Below are 20,578 nucleotides of genomic sequence, written 5' to 3'. Positions count from 1 at the left end.
TAGGCTGACATGGGGGTGGGCTGTAACTCTTTGTGAAGGAGCTACTGAAGGCAAGTTCAAAGCTTACTCCACTTGTATGGAAATTTGTTGAGCTGTAGAGCCTGTTGTTGGTATATGACAGTTAATCTGTAGTGAAATATTAACTCAAACTATATTGCAGGTGACTGTTAGCCTTGCCATTGCTTAGTTTGCCTTGATCATGTGATTAGCATTCATTGTAGAGGGCACAAAGCCCTGGGCCTGGTGGGAGTCCCAGACTGGCCCTGGACTATATGAGACCCTGTCTCCAAAGCCAGTAGGGTGGGTGGGTGGGCAACTACAACAACAGTGAAAATGCATTCATGAATTAACTCCTCTTAGTTTAATGCTTTACTTTAAAAAAGTAGAAATTAATCTAGCATGAATATTCTTACTGATGCCTAACTTTAGCAGATGATGTATTTTTCTCCCTAGTTAATGAGAGACAGAGCAAACAGCTGGTTGACTTTTTTTTATTTTTATTTATGATATTGGGGATCGAACCTAGGATCTTGTACATATTAAACAAGTGTTCTACCACTGAGCTAAACTCCAAAGCCTTTTAAAAACACCCCAACCTTTCATTTTGAAGTAGGGTTTTATAAAGCTGCCCAGACAGGCCTTGAATTTGAGATGTTCTAGACTTAGCTACTCAGTTAGCTGGGATTAAAGGACTGCATAACTGATCTAGCTTGTTTGGAGTATCTTAAAGGTGTATACCTTTTACATTAATGGTAGGTTATAATAAATTATTGAAAATAAAAATAATTTATATTAAATAGCTATAAAACCTTAAATCCAAAGCTTATAGGAACTATTTGAACCTGAAGAGTATTCATTTCAAATTTTGTTTATATATATATATATAATTATAACATTCATTTTTTAAAAGTAGAGTTGAAGTTTGTTAGGAAGAGGTTTGAACTATTCTGATATATTTTTTACTGTTAAGAGGGGGAAGAAAAGCTTCTGTTCCATTCTGTTAGGCTGGCTTCAACAACATACTTTTGGTTCATGGAATTTGTGGCTATAGGGAATTGTTAAATATTACTAGAGGTCGTTATAACCTTCTTGTTGCTGCTGTTTTTGTATGTGTTTTGTTTGTTTCCTTGAGTTGTATAGTCAGGAAATTATTTCACCCATGGTTTCAGGTAGTTATGGCATGCCAATTATTGAAAAGAGACTGCACATATTAAACACCCTAGTAATTATGTTGAATGATGCATGTCTCTTATCTATTAATATTTTGCTCTTCTGTCTTTCAGGACCTGCTGAAGTTCCCATGATGTCACCCAATGGGTCCATTCCTCCCATCCACGTGCCTCCAGGTTATATCTCACAGGTATGACATTTGACTGGCATCTCTACTCACTAATACACCGTTGTTGTTCCAGCAAAACATATATGTCAAGGCTTAACAAACATCCTTCATGAGCTAATGTGGTTACCCTAGGACTAGGACTGTGTCCTTGTTTGCTTTCTGTTGCCATCAAAAACACCAACCAAAGCAACTTTGCAAAGAAAAGGTTTATTTTAGCCTAAAAGTTCTTACAGTCTGTCATGGAGTGAAGGGACTACAGCAGAACCACAGCGTGCTGCTTACTGGCTTGCTCCCTGTCTCACATTCACCTGCCTTTCTTACGTATCCCAGGCCTGTCTACTTCGCGCATGGTGCCTCCCAGTGAGCTGGGCCATCTGACGGAGGCATGTCTTCAGCCGAAATTCTCTTCTCTCAGTGTGTCAGTTGACTATAAGTATGACCAGGAGAGATTGCTGTCATGTTTATGATGCTGCTTGATGCTTCCCAGGTCTTGCAAACTGAAGTGCCAGAATCAGTTCTGCTCCTCACATCTGCATCAAACACATCATGTAGCCAGATCCTCTTGTGTCTATCTTTTAAATGCTGGGTTACAGGGATCCATTGCCACATTCAGCTCAAGATAAAATTTTAAAGGGGAAAATCTTACATAGGTGCCTGGATAAGAGGCACTCAGTCGGAGCCAGGGTTGGAGTGCCTGAGATCTAGGGGCTATCTGCATGGTTTGAATTTTTTGCCCAAGGCTGAGCCAATCCTTACACCTCGTCATCTCTCACTAATTAAGTTTCTTCCTTCTTCATGGACTGGTTGTTCTCCAACTGCAAGGACATCATACATGCATTGGGAGAAAACCTCAGAAGGGCGGGAAAAGAAAACCGCTACAGTTGTGCTTAATTTTGTGATAACACCATGATAATCACTATTAGTGTTTTTTAGGTCCTACCCCAAACTGCCCTCCTTTAAAATTTTTTTTTCTTGGCACCTCTGCCTATACCTTAAAAGTACTGAAAAATCAGTTTTCTTTTATTAATGTTTTGGGGGTTTGGGTTTTTGTTTTGTTACTGTTTTTTATAGAAAGAAAAAATTGGCACCTACTTAGGAAAATTGTTGAAGCTCAGGCAAGAATCAACAAAGATTTCTCTTCCTTTGATGTGAAAAACAGAGCCATTTCTTCACCATGCAAGGCACCATGCAAACACTATAATTTCATCTTTTTTCCACCCTTACTTTCATGTGAGCCAATTTGACATTTTTGAGTTGCCAGATTGTTGGCCAGTTTTCCAACTGTTGTAAATAAGTGACTTGTTTCACACAAGTCGTTGTATGTAAGAATCACTAGAGGAAAAGAAAGGTACAGACCAGGTTCCTGATGGGGGGGGGTGTGAGAGGGATGGGGGTGTGTGGGGGGGGGGGGGAGGAGATGGAGAGCATTCCTGTCACCAGTCAGTTAAGAGAAAGGAACAAGGGAGGTCAGAGCTCTGCTCTGTCCCATGCTCATTGATTTTGGGAAATGTTTTGTTCCATTGAACACAGTATGGTTCTCACCATTATGACAGCAAAAATAACAACTCCCTTTATGCTAAAGGCCATTAAGGAATACCAGTTAAAATTGGACACTCTAATGGGGGCGAAGCTGTGCCTCTTGCTAGTAGTGTTGTTGTTGTTGTTAAACACAGAGCATTTATTGGTAGTCCTGGGGGCAGGGAAGGGAGAGGGGGAAGGACTTTTCTACCTTAGGATATTTCTGATTCTGAAAAACTTCTTATTAAAATTAAAGTAGAAATGGTAAAAGGAGAGCTGTACCCTCATGATTGAAGCACACTCTCAGTCCTTCCCAGGTGACAGTTCTGCTAGAAAGGGATAGAGCATCTGTAAGTGTATAGGAAGAACGGTGTGCTTGATTTAGAATTGAAAAAGGACTCTGAAGAAGCAGTCTATGAGGCTGTGGCCACCTGTGTTTGTCAGATAACCTTTCCGGGCCAGGAGTAGAAGCCAACAAGGGAAAGTCTCTGTCCCTGACTTCCTCCTCAGCCTGAAGCTGTTTCAGGTGGGCTATAGAGCACAGGATGGGCTTGAGCCTTTGTTAACCTTCTGCAATAGATTGTATCTTTTTTGTTTGTTTTTTGAGACAGGGTTTCTCTGTATATCCCTGGTTATCCTGGACTCACTTTGTAGACGAGGCTGGCCTCAAACTCAGTGGTCCCCCTTCCTCTGCCTCGCAAGTGCTGAGATTAAAAGATGTGCACCACCGTGGCCGTCTAACAGATTGTATCTAACAAAACGTCACAGTGAAGTGTATGAGAAAATAAGTTATATATATATATATATAATTGAATTTAGAAGGCAGTAGAATGCATGTGACTCTTCTAGGGCTGCACAGATTTCACAGTTCAAAGGTGGAACCCAGGGAAGAGGTCTAGGGAAATTTGTCATGACTAAGCTATCTAAGGAGCAAGAAACATAGTTGCCATGAAGTTGTGGAAAGAAAATGTCTCAGTTAGGGTGACTATTGCTGTGTTGAAACACCATGAACAAAACCAAGTTGGTGAGGGAAAGGTTTATTGGGCTTACACTTCCGTATCACTGTTCATCATTGAAGGAGGTCAGGGCAGGGACTCAAAGAGGACAGGAACCTGGAGGCAGGAGCTGATGCAGAGGCCATAGAGGGGTGCTGCTTACTGGCTTGCTCAGCCTGCTTCTTATAGAACCCAGGACTGCCAGGCTAGGGGTGATCCTACCCACAATGGGCTAGTCTCCCCACCCCCATTAAGAAAATGCCTTACAGCCAGATCTTATGGAAGCATTTTCTCAGTTGGGGCTCCCCCCTTTCAGATAACCCTAGTTTGTGTGTCAGTTGGTATAAGACCAGCCAGTCAAGAAGGAACCATAACTTTAAACACAAAAGAGAAGCCTCACTTCCACTGGATGCTTGTCAGGAGTGCTTAGAACCGGTCAGTTCCGTTTCCTCCCCAGTGTCCAGCCCTGAAGCACACATGCATCTCTTACTCGGGTCCATAGTTCACTTACAAGTAGAGTCATGTAGCTTGTGGGTGAAGCCGTTGTCACGAGCCTTGCTCACCTTCATGCTATTCCGTTAACCACGTTTCAGCATGGCAAAGATTTGTTTCTAGAAAATAACTTTTCTTGGGTGTATTTGTACCTTTATTTTGCCATCTGAAATACTCAGAGCTCCTGTCTTATCTTCCAGTTCAGCCATTCTTTCTGCTCCAATGGCTGCCCTGCTAGAGGTAGTCCTTTAAGAACGGCCAACTTGAAATAGCCATTCTGCTATTCCAACACCAAAGGGTGCTTTGTCCTGTCACTGTCACAGAAGGTAGAACATTTCATATGTATCCCCAAGAGCTGTCACTACATCGTGTGAATTGTATCTTAACACGTAGGCTATTAGCTGGTATACACTAAGTTCTTAATGAGGTATAAATGAAATTTGGTGCTGGGGAGGCAGCTTTGTCAGTAACAGGCACAGCTCATAATGTTTTGGTCAGTGACACACTTCACATACGATGATAGTCCCATAAGAGTGTATCCAACAGTGATTTGGTAGCTAACTTATTTTTTTTGTAAGTACCTTCTATTGTGTTCATATAGTAGACCTGCCTAACAGTGCATTTCTTAGAACACGACCCATTTGTTGTGTGGTATGTAATTACACGAGAGAGGTTTGGGTAGAATACACAACAGCTAATATCTGGAAAATAGCAAGATCAGAGTGGTCTATATCTTCAAGTTTTGAAACCGCCTAAATATATATTTAAGAAAGAAGGGAATGCAAGATAATCTAGTCGAGGAAAAAATAATTTCTGCCATCAGTGCTGGGATAACTAGGTCCTCACACCTATAAGATGAATGGCATTGACTCTTCACCTCACATCCTGTACAAGCATCAACTCACAATGGATTGGAATCAAAAATTAAAACTAAAATTATAAGATTTTGGGGAGTAGACTTCATAATCTTATGTATAATGAAGTCTTAGATATGGCAATATGAACCACAAAGAGAGAAAAGTTTAGCTGCTTACAAATCGAATTTGTGTGTGTTCCAGAAGGTATCACAAGAAAAATTCAAAGACACCTAAAAAAATAAGATAAAAGATACGTAAATTATATAAGAAGTGACACACATCTAGAATGTGTAAAGACCTGTTCTGACTCAAGAGTGGAAAGACAGCATAATCCAAAAGTGGGCCATGAGGATTGAGAGGTTAAGGCCTGCCTGGGCCATGTAGCAAGATGCTGTCTCAATAAACCAGCTACTGGGGATGTACCATACACATCCAGCACGCAAAGGAACCAATCAACCAAACAAAACAAAGACTAGGGGCTTAGACACCCTCCATTGTGCTGGCATATGGGGTCAGCTAGGGCTTGAAAAGGGTATTTAGCATGAGTTACACTGAGGTGGCTGTAATAAAAAAAAGGCTAATATCAAGAATTAGTAAGGATGAGGAAACAAGAGCAGTCATGTGCTATATATGGTAGTGTGGGAGAATTCACGCCCTCTGGACAGTAGTCTCAAATGGTCACACAGGGTCAACTTGTTTATGGCCCGTATGACCCAGCATCAGCATCCTTACGTGCATAGGCAGGAAGAGACCTTACAGACACGCTGATCATGGGAGCACTCCATGTATCTGTCAGCTTGTGGATCCATAGGTGACCGTGACATCAGACAGCAGATGCATGCTCAGCCATGAGAATAAAGTGGTACTCTGTTAAAAACGCAGCTCAGTCCTGAAAGTAGTTTGCTAATTGAAAAGAAGCTTGGCACAAAACCTGTGTGCTGTGCCATTCTGTTTGTGTAAAATATCTAGTGATTGCCACGGGATAGGGAGGGAGTACCGGGGAGAGACTAAGTGCTTGTGGGTGTGAGTAGTGTGTGTTTGGGTGATGAAACTGTTCCGAAAGTGCGTAGTGGTGAGTGGTGGTCAAGCCTCTGACTATGCCAGAATCTACTGAATCAGACATTTTCTTCTGTGTAAATCATATTCAGGCAAGCTGTTCCAAAGAGAGGGGAGGAGGTGACAAACTTAATATGATGATGAAAAGGCACATAATAACAGTAGCTGGGGGATGTTGCACTCACTGCCTTGGTGCCTTTGGTGTGGCAGTGGTGGTAGGAGTTTCTGGAACAGTACACACTGTGCCGGACGGTTTAGTTATGGCTGTAATTTTCACCATTCTGTGTACATACGAAAAGTCCGAGGTCCAGATTGCAACCCAGGCAGGTCGTCTCCTTTGCGTGCAGTCCAGAAGTCAGAGGCAGAACCTGTCTTGATGGAGGCACGCTTGCCTGGCAGTTCGAGTGTGTCGGTGTGTAGTGTGTCTACTATGTGTCTCCCATACACAAGTGCCTGCTACTCATGTGTGTGCATGGATGGTCAGTTAGTGTAAGAAGATTGAAGAGGAGGGCAGAGCAGATGATTAAGATATGTTAACACTTCTTGACTGTAGCAATAAATGGTGGTGTTATTGAGGAGCAAAGGCCTCTTAAAGACATACAGTAAATACATGCATAAAATGCACATTTCAGTCATGCGAAGATAGTTTCAAGAAAGACGGATGGGCACAGTGAGGGGCAGCTGTGGAACTGCTGTCACAACCTGCATTTGTCTAGGTCAGGAAGTCTGCCTCAGGGACCCAAGATGAGCACCTGGGATCTTGTCATGTGACATGATGGTCTCAGAGTAGCACTTGACTGTGTGTGTGTGTGTGTGTGTGTGTGTGTGTGTGTTGCTTTGATTTTGATTAGATTATGGAGTTGAGGAAGATTTGAGAAAAAATTCACCTGACTGTCTCAACATGAGAGAAAGAGCTCAACTCCTAGAAAGTATCCATAAAACGGACAGTGTGTTCATTGTGTTCCTGTTTGTTCTGACCAAGATTTGACAAAAGCATCAGTCTGCCATAGCAGGGGAGCCAAGAAGGCAGTAGCATGATGTAGCTGGTCACATTGCATCTGCAGTCAGAAAGTAGAAAGGTGAATGCTGGGACTGCAGCTTGTGAAATGGCGCCACCCACATTCAAGGTAGGTCTTCCCGCCTTCATTAATGAAGTATAGGAACTGCCTCACAGACGTGCCAGCGCGCTGTTTCCATGGTGATTCGGAATCCCTACAACTGACAATTGCCGGTGAGCATCACAGAGGGAACTTAGCCCTTTCATCATCACTGTTCTCACCTCCGTAAGCTAAAACCCCCAGAGCAGGGGCTTTCACTGTGCCTTTCCACCCCTGTTTTGGTGGGGAAGTGTTGACCCTTTCACAGGGGTCTCCTACCATGATTGGAAAACACAGATGTTTACATTACGATTTATAGCAGTAGGGACAAAAATGTTTCTGTGCTTGGGGTCCCGACAACATGAGGAACTGTATTAAACAGTCACAGCATGAGGAGGGTTGAGAACCACTGCTCCAGAGGGTGGGAATTGGGTCAGACAGGACAAGTGGTGCATTTGGAAATACTGTGGCTGTCAGTGGATGCCTCCGTTCGGATTTGTGATCACTTCTCGTGTAGCTGGATGTAGTGGAAACTTGATGTGGTAGAAATTGTGGCATTCCGTGCGGACACCATGATGACAAACACTCTCCAGTCAATCAGAGAGCCAGGAAGGCTGCTGTGCTCAGTGTGCACCACACAGACTGAAGCAGTTTCCCTTGCGTTGTATAGTGATTGTGTTTGTGTGATTTTTTTTTCCCCCTCCTTCCATCATTAGTCGCTGGATAGTTTATGTGTAAAAATGCCTTAGACAGGTGCCCTGAGCCTTACTTTTCACCTTTCAAACTAATTTATGATGACTTGTTCAAGTATCACAGGAAAGCTTCATATTGACCCAAAGATCTAAAAACCATCTGGAAGAGAGTGAACATCCAAGTGGGCGCTGAACATCCAAGTGGGCGCTGAACATCCAAGTGGGCGCTGAACATCCACGTGGGCGCTGAACATCCACGTGGGCGCCGCATCCTTTGGGAAACCATTCTTCTCTCTACAAATTGACCAATGTAGTAAAGAAACAGCATTGGTCAAAATGAGTAACTTCTTATTTGGATAACAGAGGTACACTCTGTACCTCTGTGCATCCTTTGGGGGGGCCTTAGTTAATGGGTCAGTAGTCACTGAAATTGTATATTGCTTAGCCTGAGAAGAGAAAAGAAATAGTTGAAAAATGCATTTAAATTTGATTAAGTGCATTTAAACTTGATTAAATGCCTTTAAATTTGATTTGTGGTCCAGCAAAGGTGGCTGTTGGGTAACGTGCTTGCCGCCAAGCCTGGCAGCCTGTGCTAAATCCTTGAAGCCCTCCTGATAGAAGGAGACTATCAACTCCTGTCACGTTGTCCTCTAGTATCCACATATACACTGAGGAACATAGGCTTACATACATGTATATGTGGACACATGCACACAAATAAGTAAATGTAATAAAATTTTGATTTAAAAATTATTTATTCTCCACAGTTGCCCAGCAATCAGGACCCCCCCCCCCCCGTGGAGAAGCCATTGGCTGATTAGGTAAAGTCACATTAATTAGCTAACATCTAAGCATTAGCTCAGGCTGCCTCCTTTTTGTAGCCACAGCTATGGATGAACCACTGCTTTGTTCTGCCATTGGCACCATGAAAGCCATGAGCAGAAGGAAGTGTAGAGGTAGCCCTCTGCCCTGGCCAGGTGAGCTTCAGGCCTACCTAGCTGCCTGTCATAAGAAAATTGGACTCAAAAAAAGAAGAAGATGAAAGGAAAAGAAGAAAGAAAGAAAGAAAGAAAGAAAGAAGGAAGGGAAGGAAGGAAAAGAAAATTGGACTCTTTCAAGCCTTGGGTCTGCTGAAGGAATTTCTGGAGGAAGCGAGGAGCCTGTGCTGCAGCTTTCTGAATGCCTAGAGGAGGGAAGAAGACCTGGCACATTCACTCTCCATTATTAGTGGATTTGTGCCTATTCTAGTTTTCATATATGCCCTATTTTATATGAGAAACAATTACCGAGTGAAAGGAGTGTGCTTGCCGTGCTCCCTGCCATGAAGTGGCGTGCAGTTTTCTTCTGTCTGTTCCTTCTCTCCAGTTCCCTGCCCAGCGTTTTTTCTTCTGTATTCTTGGTTTTGTTTCTGTGGTGGCGGCATCATCGGATTACAGAGTACGGGGTCAGCAGGAGGACACACAGACCCAGGTAGAGCCCTGTGCCAGCCGGTTATTTATTCGGCTGCATCTCTTGTCAGAACACATGCCATTGCTGTGTTTTTAACACTGGAGCTCCATAGAGGTGGGGCATTTCCGTTACCATTCATCGGAACTGGATTGGTACCCAGTTCTCTGAAAGGGGCCTGGCACATCACAGGCGTTTATCAACACTTGCTGCATGGTGGGGCCACTTCTGTCTTACAGAGGAAGGAAGGAACTGGAGGGCCTCTTGAGTCTATTCTAATCCGAACCAGGCAATTCTGTTTATTTTGTGTGTTACCACGATGTGATGCGAGTTAGATCTCCAAAGCCATTCTAAGCTACAACAGGGCCCAGCCGTTTGGCATTTACTATTCTCTTGGTTAGAATCCTGTTCTTTACTTACATACAAGAACCATGGTTCATGTTCACAGTAGAATTGGAACAGTGTCACATCCAGAAATGGTTTCTCAATTATTTGATTTACACTGTGCTCATTACATCTGATTTTATTAGTTATTACAACATTTCTTTACAAAATAATAACATCACACCTGATTTTTTTGGAAATTATTTTTACTTATGTGTACCAATGTGTCCCTGCTTGTCTGTCCAGTGCCTACAGGGGCCATAAGAGGGCATCAGGTGTCCTGGAACTAGAATAAGATGATTGTGAGATGCTCTGTGTGTGATGGCAATCAAATCCTGGTCCTCTGGAAGAGCAACACGTGTTCTTAACCACCAAGCCGTCTCCACAGCCCATCTGATAATTTTTTAAAGGAAAAAAAATAAACTTTTTCAACCTTTTGAGTGACAAAATTTGATAGTTAAGAGACTCTTGTTTTACACAGTCTTTGAAGCTGGTTTCATGAACAGACTTCCATGACCTATACTGACCTTACTATGTGATAGATATTGACTGACTAACATCAGAGTGGATTTCTTTTTTTTTCTTTTTTATTAATTTATTCATATTACATCTCAATTGTTAGCCCTTCCCTTGTATCCTCCTATTCCTCCCTCCCTCCCACTTTCCCCTCCCCTATGTCTGTGACTGAGGGAGACCTCCTCCCCCTATATATGCTCTTAGAGTATCAAGTCTCTTCTTGGTAACTTGCTGTCCTTCCTCTGAGTGCTGCCAGGCCTCCCCATCCAGGGGACGTGGTCAGAAAAGGGGCACCAGAGCTCGTGTGAGAGTCAGATCTCACTCTTCACTCAACGGTGGAGAATATTCTGTTCACCGGCTAGGTCTGGGTAGGGGTTCGAAGTTTACTGCCTATATTCTCCTTGGCTGGTGCCTTAATTTGAGGAGGACACCAGGACCCAGATCCGCCTGTCATAAAGTTCTTCTTGTAGGTTTCCAGGACCCTGTGGATCCTTCTATCTCCCCATTCTTCCATGCTACTCTCACCTAAAGTCTCAATAGGATGTCCTCTCCTCTGACCCACTTTCTAAAACTCAAGTGACACCACATGTTGGCGAGGATGTGGAGAGAGAGGAACACTCCTTCATTGCTGGTGGGAATGAAAACTAGTACAACCACTTTGGAAAGCTATCTGGCGCTTTCTCAGAAAACTGGGAATAGGGCTTCCTCAAGACCCAGCTATCCCACTCCTTGGAATATACCCAGAAAATGCCCTACCACACAACAGGGCCATATGCTCAACCATGTTCATAGCTGCTTTATTCATAATAGCCAGAACATGGAAACAGCCTAAGTGTCCCTCAGTAAAAGAATGGACTAAGAAACTGTGGTACATTTACACTATGGAATACTATTCAGCTATTAAAAACAAGGAATTCCTGAAATTTGTGGACAAATGGATTGAACTAGAAATTATCATAATGAGTGAGTTCACCCAGAAGCAAAAAGAGACAAATGGTATATACTCACTGATATTGAGACACTAGTCCAAGGGATACGTCCCAGAGTGGATTTCTTAAGCAGTGTACACTTATGTGTGGCATGTGTGTGGAGACCGTAGGCCAGCCCATGGGAGTCCGTTCTCTCCGTCTGCCATTCAGATCCTCAGACTCCTTTTCCTGCTGAGCCATCTCACTAGCCCCCGAGGGATCTCAACCACTTCATGAGCTAAGGAATGTGTTGGCAATGTGCTGACACATTTTAAAATGCAAAATATAAGACTTGCAGATATGAAGACAAGCTATTCCAAAATAGAAGGGCCAGGCATTTTTAAAAACAATGATTCCCTAGGTTCTGTTGGCATCTCAACAAATTCAATAACAATGTGTAGCATGGTACTGTTCACCAGAATCGCTTTGTAGTTGTGTTGAGCCTAAATATAGTTACTATTTCTGCAACACTGTTATGATATGGGAACATATAGGCTTTGATAAGTAACAATGCCAAAGTAGCCACCAATGCTCTGGCTGATGGCAGAATGTTTTCTAAGGCCCCTGTTTCTGCCCAATAAATGAGTGTATCCTTAGGTCACATCCAAGGTCGGCCTTGTGTCCTCATCTCGCTCTGGGTTAGAGTCCACCTGCACACACATTCTGAGGCCTTGAGCCTTGACACCTAAGTGTTGGAACTTGAGAGGGGCCTTGGAGGGGTACACAGGGCAGCTCATGGTAGGTGGTCATCTGAGGGCATAACCACCTTGCCCAGAGTTCTGTGCGTCCCTAGAGATGCTGAGCCACAGAGTTGGGGATAAGTTTGGATGAAGCACTCTTTGCTTTCTCGAGTCATCCTATTTAGGGTTTTGTAATAGGTACTTCCTGGAACCCCGGCTAGTTCTTCCTTCACCTTTGCATATTTAGCGTTAGCAGCTGCAGCATCCGCAAGTTGGCATTGAGTTGAATATGTGCTTGTCTGCCTCCGGACAGTGTCATAATTTCATTCACCCCAAAAGGAAAGGACAGTTTTTCAGTAGTTATCTAAGGAGGTTGAAGGCATATTTTCTTGCCTTGGGAATTTTGAGCTAAATTCTCTCAGATGTTTGATTTCTTCTACTAGGATGATATGTGCATTTATGAATTACTTTATTAAACACTGCAATACTAGCACCATTTCTGAAGTTGCCTTCTCACTAAGCTCCTCTGCCTTTCCTTTTTCTTTAGGGAAACTTGAGAAGCATTTCCTTAGGTAGAGTTCGTGACTGAATTTGATAAGCAAAGCGTGCTGTAATTTGTGTAATAAGACAGAAGTAAGGGAATTATCATTATGTAGTTTTGTTTTTTATATTTACTTTAGAATTAATACTTCCTTTTGGGAGGATGAAAGACAGGGTTGGTTTGGGCAAGAGCGGGTTTCTGAAGGTGTCTTACACTGTGTGTACATGTAAATATCTTTCACAACTACCACAGAATAATTCAGGATAATTAGAATAGGCTTCAGGCACTTTTTAATATATGCATCAATTTGAAGCTTTATAACACTACTTACTTTTTTGGCTAGAAACCTGTTGTGTATATATAAAGATAATTTATTCTTTAGTGTAAATTTATTTTATAAATTATTAGAAACAATTTTTGAAGGACAGATGTTCTTATAACGGGAATAAGAAGACCGTTTTTTAGTTCTGTGTGTCGTTTATTTTTGTTTGCCCATTAGGATTACTTTTGTTAGAGTTTTTTTGATGAACTTTTAAAAAGTAATATGCTTATATCAAGCCAGAAATTATAATAAATGAGAATAAATTATTTAAATTACAACCACCACTGTCGAGAGTGTCATTCTTGGTAAGGGCCCCCTGTCTCCTCTACTCTATCAGTGATGTCCACATTGCTGCTCCTGGGGGAAGAGTAGAAGAACCTCCGGGAAATTCTTTGCCTCTTTGAACCTTGGGAGTGGAAAGAATGTCTTAGGAAGCTGGAGCACCTGGGCTCTGCCTTCCTTTTGTTTCCTAGTTTGTAGAAGGTGGAGAGGGAAGGAGAGCACCGGAGTAGCCATTTCTGTGTCACTGCTAAGAAGCATCTCCAGCATCCGGTTGCAGTTGTAGGAAGTGTGCTTGAGGCAAGTGTGTTCATGCCCCAAGCGTGAGACAGACGGGGAGACACCCTCAGTCTGCGCCTGCTCCAAACCCTGCTGTACTGCTTGTAAACACCAGCTGCAGGTTCATAAGGCGCTTACACGATCAGCTGGCCGAGCCCCAGAAGCGGTTACCTTTATTCCAGACCTCAGGGCAGGGCAGGTCGCCCTGAGCTGTAGGTGGGAGGATGAGTCAGAGCCTTCATTTCAGGGACTGAATGCTGAGTGTGATGACATGTTAGCACAGTAGAGGATTTTATGTTAATTTATGCACACCTATGTGTGTTTATGTTCACCATGTGTAGGTTGCCCACAGGGTTCAAGGACAGCATTGATTCCCTGGAGCTGGAGGTCTGGGCTGTTGTTGGCTGCCATGTGGATCCTCTGGAAGAGCAGCCAGTGCTCTTAACCACCTGGGCTGTCTCTCCAGCCCCTTGTTTTCTTAAAGATTAACCAATGGCCATTAATTCAAGTCAGAATTAACTTTGTACACTAAAATGTGAGCTAAATACCTTTAGACTTGCCAGTTTGGTTTTAGCAATACTGGTTTTTGTTTGTCTTAATGAAACTAAGCTTACGGTATGTTTTTGTTAGAGACAAATTATTTTATTTTGTCCTGTTATCAACCTCCCAAAATGCAATGAAAAAAATTATTATCAATATATAGATTCAATTCCAAGCATTCAAAAGAAAAAAAAAAAATAAAGCCTGTCAGAACGTGTACCTCATTGTCTTAAATAATTGGCTCAACCAAGTTTTGGTGAGCCTGGTCCTGGGTCCCTGGTGAGCCTGGTCCTGGAACCCTGGTGAGCCTAGTCCTGGATCCCTGGTGAGCCTGGTCCTGGGTCCCTGGTGAGGCTGGTCCTGGATCCCTGGTGAGCCTCGTCCTGGGTCCCTGGTTTAACGTGTGTATGTGAGAGTATGTGCTTCTCTTTAATTTGACCAAAGCCAGGCCCCTTCCTCTATAACTGAGCCACACCCTCTGCCTCCTAAGTTTATTCTAAGGTCTGCTTCCTCACAGGCCCCCAACCTAGAGCCCAACCCATCAGCCGGTTCAGTGCTGCGGTTCTCTAAAGCCCCTGCATCCCCATCAGTTCACGCTTTCACTTTGGGCAGCACCTCACAGCTTTGCTTTTCACTGTGGTGTCCGCCGATTGCATTGTGTCTTTGCTTGTGTTGTATTAAGGCTGTTTGGCCAGGCGAGCACTAACTATCGCATTGTTCTGGCCTGTTTGCCTTCCTTGAGAGAACTGCGCAGTGTTTCGGAAAAGCGTAGGCGAGAGGTTGACTGGACACGTTGTCCTCCCTGTTAACTATCTACGCCAGGGTTCTTGGTTGAAATGAGGACAACCAGGTTCAAATTTGACCATCTTGACTTGCGATTGCTCAAGTTTTCACTGGTCGGAAGCCCTTCATTTTGTCCACATTCGTAGTCCATGTAAATGACATTTTAGTGTACTTTCGTGGCTTTTGACATCAGCGTTCCCTTTGTTTTCTAATATGCACGTGTGTGGATGAAGGCAGAAATAGAGTAGATGTTGTCAGACAGGTCTTGAAGGCCAGCCCTGGGAGCGTTCTTAAATGACCCCTCGCGTCTCTTTCTGCTAAACCCCTGAGTTTATGGTTATATACAAAGTTACTCCTACCATCAGTCTAAACACACATTGAATTTACTTGTCCAAAAATTTTACGACAAATCCAAGATTTACTAGCAAGATAATGGTTTTCCAAAATGTTTCATGGAGTCACAATCATTCAGTTAATGGGGAAGTTACTAATTCCTCTGTATAGTTAACAAGGAAGTTATAATACTTTGGTATCCGTGGGTGTTCTTGCTAATAGGATACGTTATGGCCAATCCTTTTGCTTCCTTCCGCAGGTGATTGAAGACAGTACCGGAGTCCGCCGGGTGGTGGTCACACCCCAGTCTCCTGAGTGTTACCCACCGAGCTATCCCTCAGCCATGTCTCCAACTCACCACCTGCCCCCTTACCTGACTCACCACCCGCACTTCATTCAGAACTCGCACACAGCTTACTATCCACCTGTCACCGTGCCTGGAGATATGCCACCACAGTTCTTCCCTCAGCATCACCTGCCCCCCACAATTTATAGTGAGCAAGGTGAGTAGGTTACAAATGTGTTGTAAGGGACTACCCTCCATGAATTTGGGAGCCCCCCCTCTCCCCTTTTATCTCCTGTCGAAAAAGCGAGGTGGAAAGAGACCTAACTGGAACCATCCTCCATCTTGGATTCTGCCTCCTAGGAATCTTTGGACATCGTGGGTGGGTAACGGCACTTCCTGCTTCCACCCCACCAAGAGCAAGCCATAGCAGAGCTCATCTTTGTTCTAGAAGCGAGACAGCCATTTGCCCTGTGTTCCTATGCCCGTTGATACGTGTTTATGTAACAGTGGCCCGAGGCAGAGCTGGCCCCATTATTTCTTTGGCACCATTACAGTCTGCCAGGAGAAGGAAAATTGAAATGATTTGTGGCCCCTTTCAAATGTTAGAAGATTATGAAGTCTCAATGTCCTTCAGGGTTTCCAAAAGATCTATCTTGGCAGAGCTCAACAGTCATCTTGCCATGGTGTGGCCCTCCTGCAGCGGTGTTTAGTTTGAGACCAGCCATTACTTTAGGCACAGTGTCACTGGTTGTTAGACAAGTACTTACCTAGAAAGGAAGAGACTCTCAGAGTTCTTGGCACGGTGTTTTAATGTTCTGACCTTGGTGTTGGTTTAGTCTGAAGTTCTTGACTATCTGAGTGAGTGCTCGGAAGCCAGGTAGTGAGTGAGGTGGGCTGTAAACGTTTATTACGCTGGCTCGGAGGACTTCCTACAGGGTTTCTGTGTGAATTTCCCCCTTGTTTCTTTTTACCACAGCACTTCTCCTTTCTCCCTGTCTTTTTTTTTTTTCTCATTAACAAAAGAGAAATCAGAGATGAATATTTAAAATGAAGTATCCTATTGTAACATAGGAATACAATTTTATTATTTTGTTTGTTTTGATAGTCATAAGAAATTTAACATGCTTTCATAAAAGGACGTGGGAGGGTCATAGGAAAACATGAGTTAATATCACCAGCCATGTCAATCATTTATTAATTTGATCTCTTTTTTCATCTTAGTGACATAAGCCCCCCTCCCAAATCAAGCATAGTATGAAGACAATTAGAAAAAATGGTTCTTTTTGTTTTGGGGGGGGGTTGTTTTGTTTTGTTTTTTTGAGATATGGTCTCACTATGGAGCCCAGATTCATCTTAAATTCCTGCCTCTTCCTCCAAGGTGTTGAGATTATAGGCATGTATCCCAGTCAGTTAATTAATTTGTGAAAATGTATTTAGTGCTTAGCAGAATCCATATTAAGTACTTGAGAGTTGGACAGAGTATCTGGTTGGCTGTGATGGCCCTGAGAGTTCTGGCTCCTGACTCACAGTCTGATGTCCTCCGACCTGCCTTATTTTAGCAGTCATTCTCTGGGATGCCTAGACGTTACTTCTGTCTGAGTGATGGCCTTTGTAGTCTTAGGTTATGTAAAACTATGACTCAAACCATCATTAGAATTAAATAAGCATTATTCACTCTTCACTTGACAGTGTAGTGTATTTTATCGAATCTCATTAAAATGACACTGGTCGGTAACATACAAGTAATGAACGTGCCATCTTTTGCTTCAAAGTAATGGTTGTAATAGAACAAAATTTCCATATTCCAGAAACAGCTGTTGAGTCTCCTCCTGATTTCTCAATGTCTGTACCTAAAAGCAATTAAACATTAACTCCTGGAACCATGAAAGTTTAGGAAATTCTCACCATGCCTTAAATGGTTCTTATATTCGTATCCATGGTGACTGCTGTAACTCTCAAGCCTTGTGCTGCTTGAGCGCTTGCTAGCTGCCGACATATGTTAGCGTAGTCATTTAAACACGTCCTTTCTGAGTATGGCTATACTTGTTTTCTCACATTCCCTAGTCCACACTGGCTGTCTTGTAGAAATGTAAATGAGCTGTGTGGACAGAAAGAAAATGAATAGTAGGGTTTTATGTTTGAAGAATTGATTATTAGTTAAATTATATAGTTTCCTATGCTTTCCTGCTAGGCACTGTCTTGCTGTAGGTTGCTCATCCTCAGACATAAAACTTACACAGTTACTGAATATTTGAGAAGTCCTATTGCCGAAAAGATATAAGGTCGTACTATGAATGTTTTATGTTAGCATTTTCTGTTGATGCCTAAATATAATTTTAAGAAATTATTTATTTTAAATATTATTTTTATATTATATAAGTTGTTTTATGTAATATGTAATGTCCTATAATCTTTTTGAAATGATCATATTTAAGTTTCTTGGCTGGAAGGAGGCTCAGTGGTTAAGAGCACTTCCTGCTCTCACAGAGGACCAGAGTTTAGTTCCCAGGTTCCTCACTGGGGTAAGTCCAGTGGTCCAGCACTGTCTCCTGGCCTCTGTGGCACCTGTACACAGGCGGTACACACAAAAGTAAATGCATCTTTTAAAAACCCAGTAAGGGAAAGAGAGCTGGCTCAGCAGTTAAAAGCACTGGCTGCTCTTCTAGAGGCCCTAGAGTTGATTCCCAGCACCTAAGTGGTAACTCACCAATTGTCTGTACCTCCAGTTCCAGGGATCGAACAATCTTCTGGACCCCATTGGCACACATGTGGTGCACAAACATATGTGCAGGCAAAATACTAGTATGCATAAGATTTTTACAAATTTATCTGAGTAAAAGAAAATTTCTTCCCTAAGACCATAAGAAATGTTGTTTCCTCTCTTCTCCTTTGCTTGTTTGAAGTGCACAGAGTGAAGCAGGAGGCCACTCACTTTTGTTCTCCACCTGTCCCTCTAAGAGAAAAATTTTAAATGGTAGCTCTTAGTTGAGCTCCAGACTGAAAGAGGGTTGTTCTTTTTTTTGAGATTTATTTATTTATTATTTATTGTATATGAGCGCTTTATCTACAGAAGAGGACATCAGATCACATTAGAGATGGTTGTGAGCCACCATGCGGTTGCTAGGAATTGAACTCACGACCTCTAGAGGCGCAGGTGGTGCTCTAAACCACTGAGCCATCTCTCCAACCTGAGATGGTTGTTCTTTGTTAAAGCCCTTCTCCTCTCATTTTGTGTCTGGTTACATTTAGCCACATTATATCATTTTATCCTCTTTAATACTTTTCTCTAATTGTTGCCGTTTTTTAATGCCCCAAATAAGTTCTTAGACCATGGTTACCTCTGGACTTTGCAATAGAAACATTGCTGTATCTCCAAGCACAGCTTGCTTTTAAATGTTTTGAGTCTATGCATACATGCAAAGGGGCATTTCACTTGTTCTCTTAGATGTATTCCATCTACTAAAGACACCGAGAAAGACAAGATCAGATTTAGTTACAAATTCACCAGCCCATAAAGTATTCGAATAACCTGGTCTTCATTTTTCTCCACAATGTACAGGAAATTCTAAACACACTGCACTGTTTTTAATAACCGATACCCTCTTGAATAGTTGGAAAGGAATACAAATACTATAAAAACATAATGTATCCAGCAATGTTTAAAGTATGGTTTATAACGTATGTAATAATACTTTGTATTGCTTCCTCCTGGGGTCAGGTTATTTGACCTTTCGGTCCCTCACTATGGTGGATATAGACTGAGCTTGTATTTATGACACATGTTCATTCTAGAAATTATCCCACTGTACGGAATGTCGAGCTACATCACGCGAGAGGACCAGCATAACAAACCGCCACACAAAAAGCTGAAGGACCGCCAGCTTGACCGCCAGAGCCGCCTCAACAGCCCGCCTTCTGCCTTCTACAAGAGCAGCTGTGCGGCAGTGTACAACGGCTATGGAAAAGGTCACAGTGCTGGAAGCAGTGGAGGAGGGGGAGGTGGCAGCGGCGGCGGGCCCGGGATCAAGAAGACCGAGCGAAGAGCAAGAAGCAGCCCAAAGTCCAGTGATTCGGACTTGCAAGGTAATTGTAGACACAGGCATTTTGAGGGCGCCATTTTTCATGAGGCACCTTTATTTCATGGCGAGTAGTTTTTTTCTGGGAACAGGTGGGTCGACCTTCACCCTTTCTTAGTAAGTAAAGACTACTGTAGTGTTTATTTTTTATGTGATTTTTTTTTTTTAAATTACTCTGCCATGCAACTTTTGACTTCTTCTCAGAAACAGTATTGGAAATTGTTTTCACGTTGGCCTGCTTCTACTGTTTCATGCTACGTTGAGAGAGATGGAAGAAATCAAACTGAATCTCTTTCTAGCAAGCATGGGCTAATTCTAACCCCAAGTAATTATACAAAGCAGCAATAGTTATTTGATGCTGTAGCGAAGTTGGCCATGCATGGCAGGAGCACATTCTTGTTTTGTGTCGGGTAAGGGTGTCCCTGGATGTCCTTTGGCATCCTCGCTGAGCTTTTCACAGACCGAAATGAGGTGGAGAGTCAGGCTCACCATGAGCAGAGACAGCAGCTCAGAAGGGCGTGTGCCCTTTGTAGCTTAATCTTGTGAAGAGAGATGTGGGGGGAGGGGCATGCCTACCTTTAATTACATTTGTAGGTGAATCTTAGAGGAAGTCATTTTCACTGCAACAGGAGAAAAAAGATTTTTGCTGTAGACATATAGACATGCATATGTGTGGCTAAAAAACATAGACACATAAAAGGCGTATGAGTTTATACTTATGAGTTTTTAAGTAGAAATAAATGCTGGCAAGCAAAGACCAAGCGTCAGACGCAGATTACTGACTTGACACCCAGCCCTTTGTGTGTATGTGTTGGGGGGGGAGACTGTGTGTGTACATGTATGTGAGTATGGTGGAGGAGGTCAGAATATGTGTTCATGTCATCGTGGCTGCTTGCTTCTTAACTGCATACGGAGGCCAAGGAGGATATTGAGTGTCCTCTCTCTCGACCTTAGTCCTTTCAGAGAGGGCCGTTCCCTCAGCCTGGGGCTAGCTTGGCAGCCAGGAAATCCCAATGACATCTCTCTTGTCCCCATCTCAACAGAGCTGGAGTTAGGTGTATGTGTGTGTTTGTGTCCATCTGTTCCTGTCTGTCCGTGC

At 42.9% G+C, this 20,578-nt stretch overlaps 1 protein-coding gene across 2 annotated transcripts in view; it reads left to right on the top strand.

Moving 5' to 3' along the window:
- The window catches only part of Fndc3b (fibronectin type III domain containing 3B), a 292,863-nt gene that overhangs the window by 148,014 nt on the left and 124,271 nt on the right, over window positions 1-20,578 (top strand). For both annotated transcript variants that reach the window (XM_051156993.1, XM_051156994.1), the window contains exons 4-6: window positions 1,284-1,360; window positions 15,377-15,620; window positions 19,196-19,486. In XM_051156993.1, the coding sequence (XP_051012950.1) occupies window positions 1,284-1,360; window positions 15,377-15,620; window positions 19,196-19,486 (612 nt within the window). The remainder of the gene's footprint in view (window positions 1-1,283; window positions 1,361-15,376; window positions 15,621-19,195; window positions 19,487-20,578) is intronic.

This window comes from Acomys russatus, chromosome 15 (genome assembly GCF_903995435.1).
Source record: "Acomys russatus chromosome 15, mAcoRus1.1, whole genome shotgun sequence".
Lineage (NCBI taxonomy): Eukaryota > Metazoa > Chordata > Mammalia > Rodentia > Muridae > Acomys > Acomys russatus.
This window is presented reverse-complemented; position numbering and strand designations above follow the sequence as displayed.